At 46.9% G+C, this 21,667-nt stretch overlaps 1 protein-coding gene across 1 annotated transcript in view; it reads right to left on the bottom strand.

The window, feature by feature from the left end:
- The window catches only part of CD99L2 (CD99 molecule like 2), a 30,159-nt gene extending 23,843 nt beyond the window's left edge, over positions 1 to 6,316 (bottom strand). Inside the window, exon 1 of the mRNA XM_053989994.1 lies at positions 6,226 to 6,316. Within this exon, the coding sequence (XP_053845969.1) occupies positions 6,226 to 6,301 (76 nt within the window). The 5' untranslated portion in view covers positions 6,302 to 6,316. The remainder of the gene's footprint in view (positions 1 to 6,225) is intronic.
- Between the last annotated feature and the right edge of the window lie 15,351 nt (positions 6,317 to 21,667).

The following is a 21,667-nucleotide window of genomic DNA, read 5'->3' on the forward strand; positions in this document are numbered from 1 at the left end:
TGAGGGGGGCAGTGGTTGGAAATAACGCATTCCAGTTTCCTCAAATAACTACACAGAACTGCAAGGCATGGGCTCACTGTCTCTTGACAGTGCAAGGGATGGTCTGGCACCAGCAGCTGTAGCTGGGGCCTGGCGAGCAGGGCCAGGCTAACACCCATCCCAGTGGAAGCACCTGGGGCAGAACCCAGCCTGTGGCTGGGTCACAAAGCAGGCGCTCAGAGCAGGCTTGCATCAGCTAGAAACAGCATGCTGGATGGGATGCTTTGAATTTGGGGGGATGCAACCTCTTCTGCCCAGCACTGAATTGGCATAAGGTTGCATGGTGATTTTATATTGCACTTTAGGAGGAATTTCCTCACTTGAAAGGGTGATGAAACATTGGAATGGACTGCCCAAGGACGTGGTGGAGGCACTGCCCCTGGAGATGTTTAAGAGACTGGACGTGGCACTCAGTGCCATTGTGTGGTTGACATGGTGGTCTTTGGTCACAGGTTAAGCTCAATGACCTCACAGGTCTTTTCTGACCTAACTGTGATTCTCTGGCCAAAATAACTTCCAGGGTGAGAAAATGTGCTAGGTGAACTTACACCAATTCTGAGTCTTTCTACCTCTTCAGGCTCTGTAGTGGAAACTAAGCAAAGCTCCAAGAGGAAGGCTGTGTACCAGATGGCAGGATGGGACCTGGGGAGGTTTTTACTCTAAATGAGTCTACATTGGCCTGGCATTATTTTCACTCAGATTTTACTGTCTAGAAAGATGACCCAAGTCCTGCATTAGCAGGAACACCTGAATGGAGGTGTCTGGTCACCACAGAGACATCCCACCAAGCTGCTCAAGTTCACCCCACAGAGAGACATTAAGACAGAGACACTTCCCAAGCTCCTACTCCTAAAAGGACACTTTTGTCAGCAGACAAAGTTTTAAGGACACAGACTAATGTGCTGTTCAAAATCTCATCAGCTATCTAACATCTGTTCTGCAGCACAAGCACCTATTTTGACATCCACAGCTGGGGCTGGAAATGTCTTCTGCTTGTTTAGCTTTTGCCTTCTGCTCTCCCAGAGCCAGAGCTGCAGTTACCCTGAACACCCAACCTGGAGCATGTCCTTCTGAAGCAGGCTTTCAGTAAGATAATTCCAACTTTGACAAGTTTGTTTTACCCAGTCTTCTTTGTGCATGGGAAAAGAGAGCATTTCAAAGGAGAAGCAAAATTCTGAGCAGCTCTCTTTCCTCAGCACCTTGTTTGCTGGAGACAACCCTGTACCAACCTGCAGAGCCTTGCAACAGCAGAATGATGCTGTTCTCAGCATCCCTTCTCCCTGTCTGAGCCACCATCTCCAAAATCTTGCCAATGCCTCTGGTTTTCCTTGCTTTGATTTTTTTACACATGTACATAGTGACCACACCAGATCCCTACAGTAACCTGGCCATCTCCTTCCCTGGAGATACTGCTCATGTGGTTGGGAAACAAAGCTAACACTCAGCATCAGCTTTCTGCCTGTGGCCCCAGTTCTCCTCCCACAATAAGTTTCTGGGTTTCCTAGACAAGGTTGAAAAGCAAAGGAAAAGGATTTTGGAGTGACTGCAAGGCAGTTTCATAAATATGTATTAGCATTAACTTCACCTCCATCACACCAGCAGGCTGAGCTCGAAGAAGATCAAACCCAAAGCTGACCCTGAGCAGCTCCACTGAAATCCCTCTGAGTGCAGAGGCAGCACTCACCTCTCTCTTTGCCATGGCTACTGGGCTTGTATCAGGACTCTGTTTTCTTCTCAAAAGTGTTGTTCCCTCAGCAGTCACGTTCCCGTGATCACATCCTAAATCACAGCTAGTTACTCCAGCATCTGGATCCCCAACTTTGAAGTTTCTCTTTCAAAGTCCTTTCATGTTCTACATTTTGATGTGCCACGTTCATCTTCTCCCACTTTCCTCTATTTGAGTACTTCCACTGATTGTGAATTGTATCAATCAACTTACAAAGGCATTATTGCAAAGCTTTTCTCTTTGCCATCAGTGTTATGTAGTTTATTAAGCATATGTTTTGTTATTAGAGTGGCTTCAGTGAGTTGCTTCAGAAGCAATGTCTAATAAAACCCTAGTTTTTCCTTCAGTTAATTGTAAAGCTAATGCCTTAAATCTCCAGGGGATATTCTTCCAAAAGAAAATAAATTTGGGTTTAAACAAAGTAGTTTTAAAAGTTTATTCTAGTCAAATCAGGAGATCAATAGACACTTCTGTTTTATGTGCTTTAAGGGCTGAAATGTTTGCAACAGATGTAAGGAAATAATCACATTTTTGTAGAGGGGGAAAAAAACTCAAAAGTTAAACAGCCATTTCCAAGCATGTTTATCACTAGGCTGGTAGAAGAAAAAAATTCTAAATACAAGCAGAACCATGGAAATTAATTATTTCCACAGCTATGTACATAAATATCTGAACATGGCACATTTAATTAATGCATATGTGCTCAAAGATCAGAGATAATTTGTAAGAAAACCAATTTGGCGTCTCCTGCTTTGTCATACACACTAAAGACATTATCTAAGTAAAAATTATTCTTTAAATGTATTACTTTGACTCGCCACTGATACCTGGTAATTATAACTTTAATAACACAATAATATATTATAACAAAGATTTTTAGCAGCTTTATACAATGCTGCTATCCCCTTTAGTTTCGACAACAATGCCAAGCCCAGCCTTTCTCTTCTACTCCAAATAATTCCTCTGTGCAGCTCTTCTGGAACATCCATTGCGAGTGACCCTAGCAAGTGATGGGACACAGAGACACAGGGTCACTTGGCACTGGCACCCCCTTTTCTGCCAGCTGCATCCACACCTGCCCAGTGCAAAACAGTCCAGACACCTTAAAAACATCTGGAAAAGAGATGGCTCCTTTCCGCTTTCTCCGTGCTCTCCGTTGGGCACTGTGGAGTGGAGCCAGTGCAGGGGAGCCGCCCGCAGTGACTGCAGCCATCTGTGCACCAGTTCCATAGAGCTAATTGTACTGTCCAACACTGCCTTCACATTGAAGTAATTATTGCAATTGCTGCTGGGTGCTGGTAGTCACACTCGAGAGGAGAGGTGACCTGTGAGATGCTGCCTGTGAAAACACGGGTGACAACACAGCTTGCCAGCGCTGCGATGGCAGCTTTGGAGGACACGCCCAACTGCTCTTATAGCCGATTGCGAGTGAAGCTTTTCTTCAACCTTTTCTTACAAAACGTAAAGCACAAAAACTGTACGTGCCCCTTCTGCCTGGCCTGCGAGAGGAAACCTTGTGCTCCCTCCAAAAAACCCTCAGATGTCAAATTTGCCAGCTTTCAAAGAAAATGCATCAATGCATTTATGTACTGGCTTATGAGACTGAGGACAGGAGAGGGGAAAACAACAAGAGTGCTAAGTTTCTTACTCGACTCTTACTGTTTTCCACAAGCATGTGGTTAACCCTGGATGACTCATAAACATGAAACATAACTGCATTCTGGAAAAGTCACAGATCTGTGGATTTAAAGCACCATGCAACATGCTGGCACATGGAATGCTTGCCTCTGGCTACAGCCAATAGGCTTTGCAGGGTGTTTGGTTTTCTCCACCATCTCAAAGTACTTTAATGCTTCTGCCCCTCTGCACACTGGGAATAGGGCAGAGTTTAGCAGCACTGGCTAATGGGTTGGGGCCCTACAAGCAATGCCTGTTTCCAGCACTGCAGCCACAGGCAGATGGGCTGTGGGCAGAGGCAGCTTGGAGGCACAGACAGATGTGGCACAGCTGTATCTGACAGCCCAGATAGGGCACTGAAGCACACAGCCATGAATGAAGGGAAATGCACTAGAATTTGATCAAAGAAAAACCCAAAGCCATTTTTTCCAATTAAAAAGTGAAGTTTGCTCCTGCTTTACTGGACAATCACAGACAACACACACTTCAGTCTTGTGTCAGTAGTGGAGCTGGACCACAATAGCAGGAATCACGCTAGGTACTGATTTTATTATTTGTTATTCTTAGTTCTTGTTAATTTGTAAATCTCTGAGCTTCCAAGAGACTGGGCTGTCCACAGCCTGCCTTCAGCACTACTGGAGCAACTGTTTCAGAACAAGAAGAAGGAAAAAAAAAAAAAATATCCACCGGGGAATAGAGGCAATGAAGAAGTGTGATTTCTATTGCTGCTGTGCTGAAGAAATGGCATAGAATGCCCTGCCTTGCCTGTTCTTTTCCTGTGGGTACAGGATGACGGCAGGGAAGTTGTGCTGGTATCTAAAAGGCCAGTTCAGTGCTCAGGTGGGGAAGGGCTCCCAAGGCTCTCTCGGGGTGCTGCAAAGCTGTTCCAACACATTTGGGAGAGGAAGGCGGGGAGGAGCAGGCACCCACCCATGGGACAGCCACTGCCGGAATACACCGGGGGAGGAACCAGAGGCCACGTGGAAAGGCAGTGCCGCACACCAGCACCTCGGTTTGCTGTGTCCCGTGTCGGCAATGCTCTGCACGGGAGGGAAGGCAAGAGCAGAGCCCGCTTCCCCTGACACAGTGATTGCCACGGAGAGGCAATTTAAAGCAGTTCGGAGAGGAGACAAACAATGTTGTTCAATTACCTGTGAAGCCTCACGCTGGCAGGAATGATGTATGAATGATTCAATGAAATTCATTTTGATACAAACACAGCCAAGGATATTTAAGAACTGGACTCTGCAGCCCAAGAGCTCCAAGATTAAACAGAACAGCATTTTTGTTTACCCACATTGCGAAAAACACAAAATGCAAATAGCTTTAGTACTGAGTAATCAGGTTTTTTTTTAACCTAAAATCAAGATTTTATGCACCATCTCAGCTCTGCCTGTCAAACTGATATCCATCAATTAAAAATGCACCGCTAAACTGGCCAGCATAAGCAACTCTGTACCACGCTGTTACCATTCCAGGTGCACAAACAGGTAGGTACCAAATGAAAACAAACTAATTCCAGGCTGACTCATGGAAAACCTAATTCCAACAGCAAGAGCTGCTTGGGTTTCAGTTCGCTATCTGCTTTGATGCTGATATCTTCTAACCAGTCTGTGCTTGCCGGGTGCCTTCTAGTTAATAGCAGATTTTGTTTCGAAAAACTTTCCTGAGGCTTTTGACGTAATTGTTGTCTGTTTTCTCTTTAAAACCTTTAGAAGGACGTTTCTTTGCAATTCAAACACACAGTTTTTTAAGAGTATTGTGAGGTTTTTTTAAGAAGATAAAGAGTTGTGGTAAACTTTGCATTGATCTTAATGTCTTCCTCCCCACCCTCTTAAAACCAGGATTTTATTTTTTCCTTCCTAGTTGCTGCTCATCTGGGAACAATTTCTGGGTTAGACTGTTCTGATCTGCAGAAATAACACTGGGACAAAAAAAGAGTGAGAATACAACCAGCAGCCCGACAAATTTGGGTCACACAGAGAATCTGCTAATCCATCAGCTCAGCCAGCAGAGAGACAAACCGAAACTCCTTTCGCGGAGACTCCATGGCTACCTCTCTTTAGGATTAACTGAGCCCCAGGCTGCTCCAGAGCTTTATACCTGCAGCATCGCGCTTCTTAAGCATCGCTGTAACACTGTCACCCGAAGGCAGACGCTGCGCTCCGAGATGCGCCCGTCACCAGCACTGTCACCTAAGGCGGGCTCGAGCCGCCCTACCTGTGGGTACCGCTGCGGGACCGGCCCCATCGCCAGCGGGGGAGCAGGGCCAGGGGGACGGAGGCGGGGTGGGGGTCGGGAGAAGGACGGGGGACAAGGATCGTCTGCGGCCCGGCCCTGATGCACAGGCTGGCACCCCGCCATCCGCTGCGGAGTCGGGGTGCTCTGCGCAGGGTGGGGCCCGAAGGGTGCAGCCCCCTCCCCGAGGCGATCCCCCGGGGCTGCACCCTCCCAGCTGCGGCCTCTCCTCGGGGCGCATCTCTCCGGCCCCGTGAGCCTCCCCCCGCCCCCCCGGGGCAGGCTCCGTGCTACCGGGAGAATATCCAGCCCGAGAAGCCCCCACGGCGAGGGGGCCGCAAGGCCCGCATCCCTCGCGGGGAGCATCCCGCGGGGGGAGCCCGGCCGGGGGCGGGGGTCCGCCGTTCCTGGGCCGAGCCCGGCGCCGCGATCATGCGCACAGCACACCGCACAGCACACCGCACCCCCCGGGGCCCCTCTCCCCCGGGCCGCCCCCTCCGGCCGCCGCCGCCCCGCCGGGCCCGGCCCGGCCCGGGCCGCCCTACCTGCGCCCAGCAGCGCGGCGAAGGCCAGCAGCAGCCCCAGGAGGCGACGGGCGGCCATGGCGCGGCACGGCTGCATCTGCCGCGGGCTCGGCTCCCGTCTCCGCCGGGGCGGGACGCGGCCGTGAGGGGCGGGCGCTCCGCGCCACCGCCCCCCGCCCTCCCCGCCGGGCCGCGCCCCCGCCCCGGCCCCGCGCAGCCGAGGGGGTGTCTGCGAGGAGCCCCGCGGCCCCCGGAGGACGGCGGAGCCTGCCGGCTTTTTCCTCTCGCCGAAAACGTGGCCCCGGCGGGCATCCTTCTGCCGGCGTCAGTTCCGCATCTGCTGCCCCGAGCGCGGAGACGCGGGCGGCAAACAGCGATGGGGAGACGAGGGAACGAGGGAGGGGTGGGGACTGCTGCTGCCGGGCCCCCGCCGTCCGTCACCCCCGGCGCTGGGGAGCCCCGTGTGCCCGCACCCCGGGCAGGGACGGCCGCGCGTTCCCGCTGGGAGGCCGCCGAGGTGCTGGCGTGGGGCGGTGGTGCGGCCTGGGCGCTGTGCCCTGCTCCAGGGAAAGTACAGAAGTACAGGGGAAGGAGCTGCTGCAGTTTCACCCTTTACTGCCAAGTATTTAACGTGGAGGTTACGGAGCTATGGAATTGTTGGCTGGAAGCGACCTCTGGAGGTCTCCAGCCCAAAGGCCCCATCGGAGCGGGACCCATGGGACACCGGGTTACATCGGCCACAGCCACGTCTGAAAACGTCCAGGCCTGAAAGCTCCCCTACCTCCCCAGAGATGACCAGTGGCCGTGTGTCTCACTGCCTTGGCAAGAAGATTCTCCTGGGTTCAGTCTGCCCTTCCCACTGACCCATTAGCCATCTGCCGCAGCTCTGTTGGCTCTGCCGTGTTACTAACCGTGCTTGAGTAGCTGTACACTGCCGTTAGCTTTGCCTCAGCTGCCTTCTCGCCAAAGCAAAGAAGTTACCCCTTGTGCACCGGGTGCTGGACCCTCTTCTCTATGGCTCTTTTGAACGGGGGTAGGAATTTGTTAATAACAGGGTAAACATCTTTGTGATATTTATAGGTTGTTTTGCTACAGAAAAAGGGATGAGGATGCAGCCTATTTTTAGGAGGTATTCCTGAAGCTTTATTGGAGACTGAGAGGCTGAAGAAGTGTCTGGGTCATCGTAGTCCCATGTCGTATCACAGCAGGTGGTACACGCTGCTGTTCCCGGCTGCTCCAGACAAGTGTCAGGACTGCCTTGGGTCCAGAAAGCCCTTTTTTATTCTTGGTGGAAACATTACCTGAAAATATAGTAGGCAAACAGACCGTGATGGGGTGGGAAGGAGGGAGGGGGTCCTGTCCTCTGTAGAAGCGCCTGGGCTGAAGGATGCGGTGGGATAACAGGGAGAGGGATGCTGTATTTCTGACTTCCATCTGTGGCCACAGAGCAAACTGCAGGCTCCACAGTACATTGCCCGTGAGGGCAAGATCTTTCAAACCCACACTGCACGCGTTTCTGTGAGTTTGTGTAGTTGGGCACGCTCGTATTATCGGAGCTATAGACACTTCTGTGCTGCGCAGTTCTCTGCTACTGCAGCAGCTAAGGGCAGTAACAGTGGTCCCAAACAAGAGAAGCCGTGCTGGAAAAGATGCACTTCAGCTTCTACACTTGGCCGTCTGTACATCCACGATATTGCCCCTCTCCCTGTTTCTACAGAGAGGAATTCAGGACTACAGTCCCGTTCGTGTCAAACTAAAGGAAACTAGCAGGACAGCATTTGTGTCTTCCCAGCCTGGTTCCCAATAACCTCTCCGTGTGCTATTTGCATTTCAATGGCTTTCCAAGCCTCCGGTAATTGTTGGGGGAGGAGGTGGGTAAAAAGGCTATTATTATATTAGCGTTGGATCAGCTTTAGCAAGCCTGAAGGCATGAGAGAGCATCGTGCAGCTGATGCAACCCGTGACAGTATATTGTTTGCCGTTCTGTGTGAGCCTGGGGTGTTGCACCGATGCCTGGGAGTTGATTCATAATTACGAAGAGATGTATGAGTGAAGCTTTGAATGAGCAGGAAGGCAGCAGTACTGCTGCGCTCCGAAGCTGGAGGGAAACAGGGCGGTACGAACCAGGAATTTATAGTGGAATCATCTGGCTAAACCCCCGGCGTCCAAGTGTGCCACCCCTGGCTGGTCATGGCCAGCTGGAGCTGGGGCTGTGTGCGGCAGACACAAGTTGTGTCTTTAAGGAGGCCGAGCCCAAGGCAGCTGGAAAGCCTGGGCCCCGGCCAGCAAGTGACTCAGCATCGCCTGACCTGTGCCCGGGAGCCGAGGCTATTCTTGGTTCGGGCTGTGTTTAAGGCAGCTGAGCTTAAATGGTTCCAAATTGCACCACAGAGGATGTGTTGCGAGGCTGGAGCCTCGAACATAGCGTGTTGTTTGGGGCTGCAGTGCCGTCTGCCCGGCGGATCGCTCCGAGCTCGACGGAGCTGTGACCTTTCCATTTTCTTCTCTTGAGCTAGATTAAAGCTGTAATCTTTAAATAGCGGAATAAACAGTCATCAGAGAAATTCTCAGTGGAAAAATATACTCGCTTTCTATTATATTTTAACAGGTGTCATGCTCAACTCTTCTTGCTCCCGGGGCTTAGCACACATGTTTTCTAACTTAGCAAATATATGGGAAGGGGAAATGCTGATTGGGAAAGGTAATACTGGATCACAGAAAATTCTGAATCTTTTTCTTCCTAAATCTATTAAAATAATTTACCAGGCTCAGAACATGTAATCTGTTAGATCTCAGAGCCCCTCACAGGCACTAATCAATTACCCTCGGGAAGTGATGGACCCATAAAAGGCATCAATTTAGCTACGACTGAAGTGCTGCTGTTTTAAAAGCAGAACGAGCTGTCATGTAGCAATGCACAGCCTTGCCACACAGTTATCTGAGATGGAAAATGAAAATACGCAATTTAAAGCGAGTAATTTCAGGGGCTGAACTATGTTTTGACCTTAGTCTTATCTTCCGTCTGAGGTATTGTTTTATGGCAGTATTTTCAAATACAATAATTCTTTTTCAAGTAGAAATTTTGCTAATTTGGGGGCAGCTTCTAAATTCTTTAATGAAGCTGGGATGCATTTGGCCAAATTTTCTAAATGCCTTGTTTTCTAAAGTCTTGATTAAAGTTATGATCCAAGTGGCTCCTTAAAAAAAAAAAAAAAAAAAAAAAAGAAAAAAAGAAAAAAAGAAAAAGAAAAAGCAGAAAAAAACAAAAAGAAAAAGAAAAAAAAAAAAAAAGGCAAGCAGTAGTAGGAGATGAGAGCTACAAGCAGCCGGCAGCCTGCATCACCCAGCAGCCCGCGGCTACAGGACTGAGGATATTGCCGGGCTCCTCAGGCACAGCTGCATCCCCGTGCCGAAGGAAGGAGTGGGTTTTCAGTAGGTTTTCCTGAGCAATGGGCTGGCGGCTGGCCATGCTGCTGGCTCTGGTCCTGCGCCAGAGCTGACATCCAGCAGACTTTTCTCCTCCAGCGCCAGCAGCTGGGCGGAAAGGAGCGGCTCGGGGGCGTCGGGACCCGCTTCGCTCAACCTGCGGCGTTCTGTGCTGGATGCAGGGAGTTGCCTCGTGGAAGTCACGGCTGAGTAGAGCTCCCTGTAAACAGCCTTACCTGCTCCTCACTGCCTGCCAAGTGTCGGTATAACCCTCTTCCCAGAGAGCCTCCGGTCTGTTTTCTTGCATAACCGATGCATTGGGGAATATTTGTACGAGGTAATTTTAAGTCTGTCAGTTCTCTGCCAACACTAGCTGTCTAGACTACTGCTATAATCAAAGGTGAGAGGTAGGTTCCTAATTACCGTTAATCACACCCTAAAAGATCCCTTGTCTGTATGGAGAGCACGGGCACCTTACATAGGTGATTAAAATGGGTTTGACTGTTCCCTGTTGTGTGTTGGGTCTGCCGGGCAACTGCAAACAAATGCCTCACCTTGTGTAAATCAAATGCTTCAGCCGCACTCTTAAAGGAGAAATGTTAGTAGTACTCAGATGGACATTAACTAGAGAGTGCAGTTATTTTTGGCCAGTCCCCTGGGAGCACTTGCCAAGCATTTCCTCTCATTTCAAACCTGGTTGTTCCTGCTGAGAAAGTCTGGTGGAGATTCAAGTCTGGGTCAAGGTGAGTGCCTGGCTCTTCATCTGCTGTCTGTGCCATTTAAAAAAGAGAGAGGAAAGGAAGCCAAGCAGCAGACTGGGTGTGAGGAGTGGTGTACTCCTACAGGAGCGGGGAGGAGAACAGGACTGCTTGGGTGTGGTTTTTGTACTAATAAATGCACCTGCTGGTACCCAAGCATCCCTGTACAGTTTTAGAATAAAAATGTTGAAACATAAATTAAACAGAGAAAATTAATTCTGTCCTCATTCACTGCAGGATGACAGCCAATTGGTTAAACCAAGGGGTTTGTGCACCTGTCTGAAACTGAACTGAGCAGCACAAGCCGTGGTCCCTGTGTGAAAAGTTTCTGAGAGTCATTAAAGCCGTTGTGTGGACAGGCTCAAGCATCAGTGATGGGGACTTCAGCATCAGGTGGACCAGGCTGTCCCCTTCCTCCTGTGGGAGCACGACTGGAGTGTGCACAGGGACGTGGCTCACAGGGTGCCAAATGGGAGCTGGCATGGCCAGGCTGCTCCTCTCCCACTTCCCAGCACTGTGTGTCTGGGAGCTCTCTGGTCCAGAGCCAGGCACTGCTGGCTTTTGTCAGAATGACTGTGATCTTCCATGGAAGGATGCTGGGGCTTTGGGGTCAATTCACATCCCTTGCAAATGCCTTAGGAACTCATATTTGTTCTCTGGATTCCTAAAAAGCAGACAAACATGCTATGTTCTGTGGGTGGTTTTTGTTTTCTTTTGGTGGTGGTTTGTGGTGGTTTTTTGTTTGTTTTTTTGGGGTTTTTTTTGGGGGGGTGGTTTTTTTTTTTATGTTTTTTGTTTTATTTTGGATTTTTTTGGTGGTTTTTTTTTTTTTTTTTTTTGGCATTTTGTTTTGTTTTTTTTTTATTTCCACCAGGGACAGAAATTGCTGGCGGAGAATCTGAGGCCTGAACCCAAAAAAAACAGGTCTGAAGAAGCAGTGTAACTGCTCTGGCCAAGATTTTTGGTTTTTCTTAGCCTATTCCAGAAGTCTGCAGAATCCAAAAGGGCTATAGAGTGTAAGGTGACGTTCAGTGCATCAATGAACAGCTGTAAAAAAGCTTTTTCTGCCTTTCCCAGCAGTTAATAACTTCATTGCACTGAACTTAGTTTTCAGAAAGACCTCATGTGATTTTTGGCTGAGTGAGGTGAGGACTGTTGAGGAATGTTCATAGTTACAAATGGGGAGAATTTTTTTTTTAATGGGAAAAACCCCAAAACCTTCAGACAAACAAGCTTGCTTTCACCAAAGTCTTTGTTCCTGTTGCTGAGAGTGTGCAGTATTACCTGAAGTAATAAAAGAGTGCATAAAGCAGCCTTATTTAGACTGAGAAATGTGGAAATTGGAGTGCAGAACAGGTAGTGTCAGGGCAGTTGAGGTGTCTGTGTGGGGTTTTTCCCTCAGACTGAACAGGGGTGATTTATGTGCCTGGGCTGGTATAATGGCAAAGAGCAGGTACGATTCAGGGCTGACACTGCCTGGGAGGAAAGTGTGTTTATTGCCAAATTCTGGATGCTGGCTCTTGCAGAAGAGAGATGAGTCTGTCTTCTTGGCTCCTAAACTTAAGGGAGACTTATCACAGCTAAATTATACATGTCCCTTGGGAAGGCTTTTGAAGCCAAAACCGCTAAAAACCCCAGACTCTTTCATCTAAATGCAGTCCTAGGAAATTACCATAGTCTCAATCTAATATGCACTCTCTCTTGGACAATGTTAGCCCTCTTTTATAAATAAGGGTTTGCTTGTTTACTCATCCTTCTACCTGTAATGGAAAAGTTCCAATGAGTATAATAAAAGTTATGTACAAAAAGGGAAACTAACATTTTTTTCTGAAGTTATTGCATGTGGGTTGTTTGGGTTTTCTTTAGCCACACCACAAAATTTTATAATTGGGCAGTAATTTTATATCAAATATTGTTACAGGTTCAAAGTCCTGTTGAAAAGCACTCATGTTCTTTCTCTGTGAATCTTCTGTAAATGAGAGGGAGTTAAGAACACCAAGTGCTGGAGAGGGGAGATTTTTTCCCAGAATGCACAGATGTTCCCTTGCTGGGACCATTCCTCACCACAGGCTGGTGATCTCTACCACCTTAGCTGGATAGATATTAATTTGATGCTTTTAATTTAGTATTATGGGGATACTTTTCTTTTTATCAAACTCTGGGGACAAATACTTAGTGTTGTTACGTGCTGTTGCGTGTTATTTAAAACTAGGAAAAATTGTTAAAATTCAGGCCAATTTCCCACTGCTTCTGTTGTACTTGGGCTGGTCTTCACCACATGGAGTCTGTGACCTGACCCCTGTTTGTGGCCCTCATGGTGACACGAGTGGAAGGGGTTACTCAACCTACTCATGAATGAGCTTGTCTGCTGACAAAACCAGTTTTTTCTACTGCTGGTGTCATAGAGAGGTTCTCCAGGTGCAGCAAAACTCCAGGGCTAGTAAAAAGCAGAGCTGGTGGGTGTTTAACTGTTGACTTAATGAACAGAGAAAAATCTGACACTATTTTGACATATGCCTGAAGTGATGCTGTCTTACACTCGTGCACCTTTGAATTTTGTTCCTGTCTTCATTTTAACTCTTTTCCCTCTTACTGTTGCTGTTTCGTAACACTTTCCTTCTTCCCTTCCCTCACCCTATATTCCTTAACATCTTCATGATTTTGGGAGAAATTAGCAGCCCAGTCCTGGTCAGCATCCGAGCATAACAAAGCAGCTGAGATGCAAAAAGCCAACCCTCTGCAGCAGAGCAGGCTGACACATCAGGCAGCCCTCCAGCTGCTGGGAGGTGATTGCAAAGTATAAATAAACCCTGCCCGTAGTGGAGAACAGAATCAACTCCTCACCAGCACAAACCTTGGCAGAAAGCACATGAGTGCACAGATGTATTCATGTCTAATGCAATTCCACTGAAGTTTTGTCCTCTGCTTGTCAGTCCAGGTGCTCTGGGCAGGCTTAGAAGGGAATGGTGCTAAACATCTGACAATCAAAACAGACTCTTATTGCTGGATCATAATATAACAACCAGCTTTCATGCCCAGACAGAATTCCCACTGGTGTCAAAGGTTTTATTTCCACTGAGAAATTGGTAAGCGCTGTGGATTTTGGAATATTATCAACATTAAAACAACAGTCTGGACTGTGTTTTCCCTGCTGTTGTCATGTGAAACACTTAGGGGTGAGGTGACTATAAGTCTCTGGTACTATTTAATTTTGTTCATTTGATGGCAGAATAGCTGTCTGTTCCGTTAATTAATTTCTCCTGCTGTGCTTGGGTCTTTCACACAACACTGGGGAAAAAAAGGTCTTCAAGAGTGAGACAATGTAGCACAAACCCACAAAAGTTGTTAGAGGGACCCGGGGGAGGCGAGAGGTTTGGAAAGCTGGATTTATTGTTCAAAACTGGTTTTTCCATAGAACACAAGTATGTGTGTCACTGCAGCGTCAGTGGGCAGAGCAGCTGAATGCCAGGAGTTTTCCTGACCTGCAAACTGGAAACCCATTACAAAATTCTGTGATAATTTGCTATAAACAAGTTCATAAGTGATGGGGAAGCTGTTTCTCTCCCATTCAAACCTGCCACACCTTTTTACCACTGGGATGAGATTTGTGCTGTCTCCTGCAGCTCCACTCTGGGCTCCTCAGGCTCGACTCATTCCTGCTGTGGTCAGGCTGTGAGCTGTTCCTCACAGGTGAATAGCACTGATGATAATTAAATTTTCATTCCACATCTTGAGCCAACTGGAGAAGTGTAAATATTGTTACTGCTGTTTTACAGGTGAGGGGAAGACGTGTGGGGAGGAATGTGATTAGTCTGGAGAGCTCAGCCCCATGCTCTTGCTGTGAACTCAAAGCAGTTTGCACTGAGGGAGAGACCTGAGAGAGGCTGAAGAAAAAGACCCCCTGTGTTATTGCTGCTCTGTGAGAGTCTGAGGACCCCAAAAATCATAGAATGATTTGTGTTGGAAGGTACCTTTTAAAGGTCATCTAGTTCAGGCCAAACATCAGGTTGTTCAGAGCCCTGTCCGACCTGACCTTGTGTGTTTCCAGGGATGGGGCATTTACCCCCTCCTTGGCAACCTGTGCCAGTGTTTCTCCACCCTCATTGTAAAAAAGCTTTTCCTTGCATCTAGTGAAAATCAGCTCTTTTAGTTAAAACCATTATCCCTTGTCCTATCACAACAGCCCCTGGTAAATTGTTTGTCTCCATCTTTCTTGTAGCCCCTTTAGGTACTGGAAGGTGTTTTAAGGTCTTCCTGGATCCTTTTCCTTCTGGTCACCTTCATGGCCCTCCTCTGGTCCTGTTCCAGCAGGTCCATGTCCTTCCTGTGCTGTGGATGCCAGAGCTGGACAGAGTGCTTCAGGTGCCACTTTCTTGGCTCTGTGCAGAACACCACCAGCTTTGATTCGTGTGTTTAAGCTGTTGCATGTCTGGTGTCATGGGCGGTGCACCAGAGCCCAGGCTGGTGGGGCTGGCACAATGCTCTTTCCAGCTGTTAGACCCAGCACTCACCGCAATTCTTTCCTTCTCAGCATCTCTATGGCCTGGCACAGTGCTTGGCCCCTTGCTGCTAGTTGCATGAAGACTATGAAATGGTCTGTGTGTCTGGCATGTTCCTGTGTGTTGTGACTCTTTGGAAAAGCTCAGTGCTTTGAGCCTACTGTCTTCCAGATGCAGCGTCTACCATGCCTCTTCCTCCCGGCGGAGCGGTGCCGTCCCTGGTGGGAGTGTTTGCTACATCAAAGCCCAGTTTGTGCTGTGAGCGGATGATTTCTCTGGTATATTTACACTTGTAAAGGAAGATTTTTTTTTCCCCCTTGTAAATATCACGGCACTTCTGTTGCTTCTGTGCTGGCCCATCTGTGCATCATTTTCACTTGTACTGACTCATGTTCACAGAGTAGTAAGAACTGTCTATAAGTGTTTTAATTTCTTAGTTAGAGTGGGGCCATTTTGCTTTCTTGGTTAGCTCAGATGCGGCATACAACACTCGGAGGCAGATGTGTGCTGGGGTTTCTTTTTCCTAATGACATCTCTGGACTCTATTGCATTGGTAAAATTTTAACAAAGTAATTTCCACTTTTCTGTTCAGATTTTTCAAGACTTTCTAGGGTTTGTCCTCTGCAGCCAGATGTGTTTTCTGCATGGCCATAAATCACTGGTGTGCACCTCCTCTGGAAGTGGGAACAACATCTTTAGTCTGTCATAAGGTTTCAACTTCAGATCTTCCTGAATAAGAAAACTTTAGGTTCATGCAGGTTGCATTCAACCCCCTTGCCTTGTGCTGTGCTCTTTATCATGAGTGATCACATACTCATTTTCTCCACTTCTGTCTCATTGTAGAACAGATCTCTGTAGAGACACCTCTTGCTGTTTTCAGAGTAGAGAGAAGCTGATTACTGAACTGCTTCTGAACATTTTGACTTGTCTTTGCTGCTCCATGTGCACCCAGGGTTATCTTCACTGCCTACAGGTCAGACCTTGCTCTGTGGCCAGGCTCATCACAGGCTCTTTTTACTAGCTGCTTCTCCTGTGTTCACTGAGATGTCGTGTCTGTGTCCTGTTCAGCTTGACCTGCCCCCAGCTCTCTTCTGGCCTGGTACCTCAGAGAACCTGCAACCAAAGGGCACATTTGCAGTGAGAGTTCTACAGGCCCTGTGGCTGCAGAAGTGTCCTTGGTCTCTGCTGGATTCTGTGTGTGTCCCCTCACTGGTGTGTCTGGCACAGTGGGGCACCAAGCTTGCTCAGCACTGAGGGTAGTCAGAGTTAAATATATGTGTGTGTGTGTGTGTGTGTATGTATATACATACCTGTACATGTTTATTTAAGTCTGAGGCTGAAAACGGCCAAATTGTGATCCTTCTCTCCCCATGACAATATGAAGAAATGTGTTTCACAACAGTCAAGTCTGCCAGTATTTCAAAGTGCTGCTTTTAGAAGCATGGAGTTGTGAGAACATTTCAGTAAATTACAAAAAGACCCTTTTAACAGGGGCAAAAGAGAGTCTTTTTCCTTAAATATATTCTTGGGAGAGACACAAGCCATTTCAGCCAAAATGAGAGTTTAGCCTGAGGCTGAATCCAGCTGGAGAAATTTTCAGCCTAAACAATTATTATAGATGAAGTTATGAGCAACCAAAACTGGAGTTTGTACAATAGTCACGTGTAATTACAGCAGCACTTTCAACTCTGGGACACTGGCACCGGTGTCAGTGCAGGTTCTTGGGTGACTCTCTCAGGAAGGACTTGCAGAGCTGTGATAAACTCTGGCTTGCTTTTTTAAGGGAATAGGAGCAAACATTTCACATCAGAAATAATCTGCTGCTGAAAGATGAATTAACTGGTGACCTTCAGAGCACTGTCTTGTCTGTATTTGGAGTTTACCCAGGGTCAGGTTTAACCAGACTATTATGTTCCTGTTGCACGTGGGAGGGTGTGATGAAGAGGGAGCCTCCTGTGACAGGGAACAGCTCAGGCTGAAGGAACTGGGATGGCAGAGATTAATGGGGCTGCATCCTGCTAGCAATATCTCCATCTCAGCAAGGCTTTTCTGGGAAACTGGAAGGTAACCTCCTGATGGTGGAGGTTGTCTGTTGTAAAAGAAGCTCCTTGCTTAGCAGGGAGAACACGTCGAGACTGCAAGTGTGTCCTGAATGAGTGATTCCTCATGGAGATGCTCATGCCACACACAAACACCTTTTAGAAGCTTGCACATGGGGAAATATTCTTGACTCTGGCTGCTAAATTGAGCTGCTTGTGAACCCTTTCAGCAGTAGAGATAGTGCTGACAAATAGTCATCTTTGGTGATGAAAGGAGTGCAGGTGAGAGGAAATTTTGTGGGAGGAGATCCTGCTCTGAATTTCTTGTGGAAACCATAATTATGTGATTCAGTGTAGAAAGGTATGAGGGTTTCCAGTGAAAGCTATGAAAAACACTTAGGGAAGCAGCCTACAGATGAGCTGCTCATTCAGACCTTATCTATTCATGTGGGAGCGTGGAAACCTTAGCACTCTGCCTTATCTCCTCTCCCCTGGGAGATCAGTGTTGAGTGAGTCTGACCTCTCGCTTACCGTTTCAAATCAAACCTGCTGTAATAGTGGCTTTGGTCATGCAATGCCTCAGCCACTTAATGAAATAATCTTTTTCCCTGCCCTTCTGGGCAGAAATATGTCTTGCCCAAATTCCACTTAAGTGATACCTGGAGGATAGCTGTAACTGAGCAGAGCTGTGGTAGAAACATCCTCCCTTACTCCCTGCGGGCTTTCCCTGCAGGTTCAGAGCTTGGCATGTTCAAGACAGTGGAAGTTTGTCTCTCTCACTGGGGCAGTTCCTATGCTTATGAAGAGGATCCCTGTTTTCCCTTGCTCCTGGGCTTTTGCAGTTCCCTGCAGGTTTAAATTATCTTTGATTCAATGTTTATTAAAAGCAGTCAGTGCAAGGAGAGCCTCAGATCTGGAATGGATGTTCTCCAAAAACAAGGGCACCTCGGTGCCAGCACAGGGGTATCCATACAAACAGCTCTCAGCCGGAGCTGGCCAGAATCTCTTTTGCTTTCTCACACTTGGAGCTGGTATTTTAAAGGATATCAAACAGTAAATGCGGCAAAGGGGAAAAATTGTTACAGACTGTATCTGGCAGAAACCCAGCAAAGATAAAATACCATACGTTCTGTGCAATGAGCTCCTACATAAATGATTCATTCACTAGAACACAGCTGGGGTCAATGTCTTCTATTTGAATAGCCCAAAGTTATGCAAATATTTTATGTGGATTTTCTAAAAAAGGAAAAGAAAGACAATATATAATGTTCCAATAAAAAAGCTCTTTATCTAAGTAACTTTTAAGAATCAAAATCCCACAAGAACAGTGTCACCATGTTATACACATATATACAGCAGCAAATGACAAGATATGCCCTAGAGATGCAAACTCTGAAAAGATTGCTTGTTTTCTTTTGTTTTGCCAGCCAAGTCTGTTACAAATTGTGTGTTGTGGAGATCACACTATTTCAAAATATCAAACTGCTAATTAAAGAAACTACTCAAGGAAACTTTCCAGTAGAACAATATATGCTGTGGGATAATAGTAGTCACTATTTCTTTAATGAGTTTGTTGCCTAACCAGAATTTCTTACAATACATTCAGTGCAGCCATTCAGTTAGATTATTATGAATCACATGTGTATTATTTCTGATTTGGTATTAACATAAAAACTTCTGATGAACCATAGTATTTCAAAAACAGGTCTAGTGCATAGAATGGCAATATCATTCCTGCTGATAAAAGACTGGAAATGAAGGTCCTTATGCAGCAATATAATTTCATGTTTTAGTTTCTAGACTTAATTTGCAAAGGTGCTGAGAAACTACAGGTCCAACTGAAGCCAAGAAGGTCAGGGTGTCTCTGGATGGTCAGGTATGTCAATCCACAGCTTGAGCATTGCTCTGCAGTGCAGCATTGCTTTCTGTAGGATCTGAATCAACAAAAGGTCATGGAAGGGAGAAACCTTTCTTGGTGGTATTCTTGTAACATGCTTGGTTGAGAGAGCAACTTGTGATTTTCTTAAACACTTATATTTTGCTATGGTGAAGTAATTTAGCAATGCCATCCAAGGAGACAGTGTATAAAAGACCTGCGAAGTGATGGAGGTAGATCAAGTCAAGGAAAGAATAGTTCAGTTGTGTAGCAGAGATAAGAGTGGAGAACATAAGATACCTCTTAAATCCCCTCTTCCCATTCTGTGAAAGTATGGTGGTGAAGATATTCCTTTCAGGTTCTGAATACAAGTTGACATAATGAGGTGATTTTCCAAAAATATTCCAAGAAGGTGTGCAGCTTTTTCTGTGGCTTGTTGGTGGTATCTAGGTGCCTCATTTGGTATTCTTGAAAATCCTTCCTTCCTTCTAAAGAGCTTCTCTAGTGTCTTTTTTATTTTCTCTGGTGAACAAGAATGACTCCTTGATCTTGGGTTTTGCATTTGCAAATATCCATTCTTTGTATTCCCCTCAGATGAAAAGAGCAAACAACTATTTAAAGCAAAGAATGCAAGAGCTTGCAAAGTATAAAAGTGAGCTTTTCCTCCTCATGTGTTTGGAGAGGTTAGCAGGCATTAGATAAGTAGTCCTTGATAAGTCCTTGGTTTGAATTGTAGCATCTGACCACACAGCCACATTCCACCGGTGGAAGGATTGTTCCCCATCTCCCTTGAAAATCTCTCTTGTAGCCTCTGAATGATTTAGCCTTTTCTTTATCATCAGATGAAATGATAATGGTTGTGTTGGGATAATGGCTTTGGATGGTTCATCCACAGCAGGTCCTCACCCTCACATTGGTGACCATTACTTTTCACTCACTGGAGCCAGACCTGGCTCTAGTGCATAAGAGGCAAGCCAAAATCTCAGTCCAGTCACTCTGCCCTGAACACTTCCAAAATGTGACTTGGATGTAGATTCTCTCTACTGAGCAAATTATTAGTTAGTGTATTAAGAAGCAAATAAATGTTGATGGTGGGACTCCTCCATCACAGAAGACAAATCAGGGAAGAAAAATGGAAAGGATCAAAGAGCAGTATACCTGCCTGCCCTCACTGGAGCCATCTTTAGGTGGCTTCTCTCCTCTCAATCTGGAAGGCAAAGTATTGGATCTGAGAGTTCCTGGTCTGGGAAGCTGTTGACATCAGGAGGGTGGAAAGTGTAGAGACGAGAAGCTGGTGAAGGGCAGCAAGGGACCACAGAGTCCCTCACCACTGACTATAGGCTCCCTTGTTTTCCTTTGTTTAGTGATGGTTATTCCTGCACCTCCTCAGATGCTCTCCCCTTTCCTGCCTTCCAGAGCATTGCTCTTTGCATCTCAGTGGATTTATTCTCCTCCTTATCTAATTTTAATTAAAGCTCCTATCTCCCCCCACCACATAATCAACTGATGAAAAATGAGCTGGTAAGTCATTGTTTTTACCACTTTGGCAGCAAACAAATGTTATGTCTGGCATGCTCGGCACCAAGTCAGAAAATGAATCAGCAGCTGTTGTGACAGAAGCTTTTTCCTGAATGGGGAAACAGAGAAAGAAAGAAAACAGGCCAGGGGGAGGTTTGTGCAGTGGGCACTGCCAGTCCCCCATCACCATGAGGAATGTCTTTGCCCTTCCCTGGGGTACGTGGCCCTGCTGCTGGAGGGCCCCCAGCATGGGGCCAGGAGGAGCTGTTTTGTGATGGGCTCTGATCACCGTGGCTGTGACTGGGAGGGGAGCAATGGGATGGGGTGGTTTAGGGAAAGCAAGAGTGACCCAAATCTTTGCAGGCCTTCCTAAAAGCTCCACTTCAGCCAGGCAGGCAGTGTGAGTTAATACAGATGCATTGAACAAGAATCACCTATTTGTCCCTGGATGGCACTACGGCATGGTTTATTGAACCATGGGAAAAGGATGAATTCTTTCTTTGTGTCTGGGTGGACTTGGATCATATTGAATTCTTTTAAGCAATAACCTTGCATGGATTATACACAGCATGCTGTGAGCTGCAAGGACTTGGGGGAGGGAGTGTTTTATGGCACCCCTGATCACCCTCATCCTTTTGTTTTACCTATTGGTTAACTTGTCATCTTTGGCATCTGCTGGTTCTTTTATACCAAACATTTGGGGGCACATGAAAAATGCTTTTGACTAATATTAGGGCCTTGTTAATATATTGCAAACTATTTCTACAGGAGCAGCATCAAAGTTTTATCTGCTAAATAAATATTGCTGGGCTAAGCTAATATACAGAGGGGGTCTGGAAAAATTACAACCATGAAGCAGGCACAGGGTCCAGCTGGAGAACTCTACTGTTCAACTGGATGATAATCAACACTGGAGCTACAGCAGGTTTGTCTGAAGCAGAGAACCAGCCTCTGTCTCTCCTTGGAAAAGGAAGCTTTTGCTAGGGCAGTTTTAAAGGCAATAACAGACAAGTGAGCCAGCTGAGCTGGTGACTGCAACCTGCATGGCATCAGTAAAGTCCAAAGGGACAGTATGTGGTTGCTAATGAGGGCAGAGGTTGTCCTGGGTTTCTCGAGACAATTGTCACACTATTTATAGCTTCTTTCATGCCAAACAGACAAGCAATATGTTTGTGCTTTCCCTCTACCTATAAATTCCCTCCCCACCTCTGAAAAATATGCCCACCCTGTCGCGTGCCACGTGGGTCAAAGCAGGGATTTCTTCTACGCCACAGCTGGAAGGACTCTACCCCTGGTTTCCTCTTGCTGAGTGTGCAGTGTTGTTTACAGTGCAGAACAAGGCCATGC

Source organism: Vidua macroura, chromosome 14, assembly GCF_024509145.1.
Source record: "Vidua macroura isolate BioBank_ID:100142 chromosome 14, ASM2450914v1, whole genome shotgun sequence".
NCBI classification, from domain to species: Eukaryota; Metazoa; Chordata; class Aves; order Passeriformes; family Viduidae; genus Vidua; species Vidua macroura.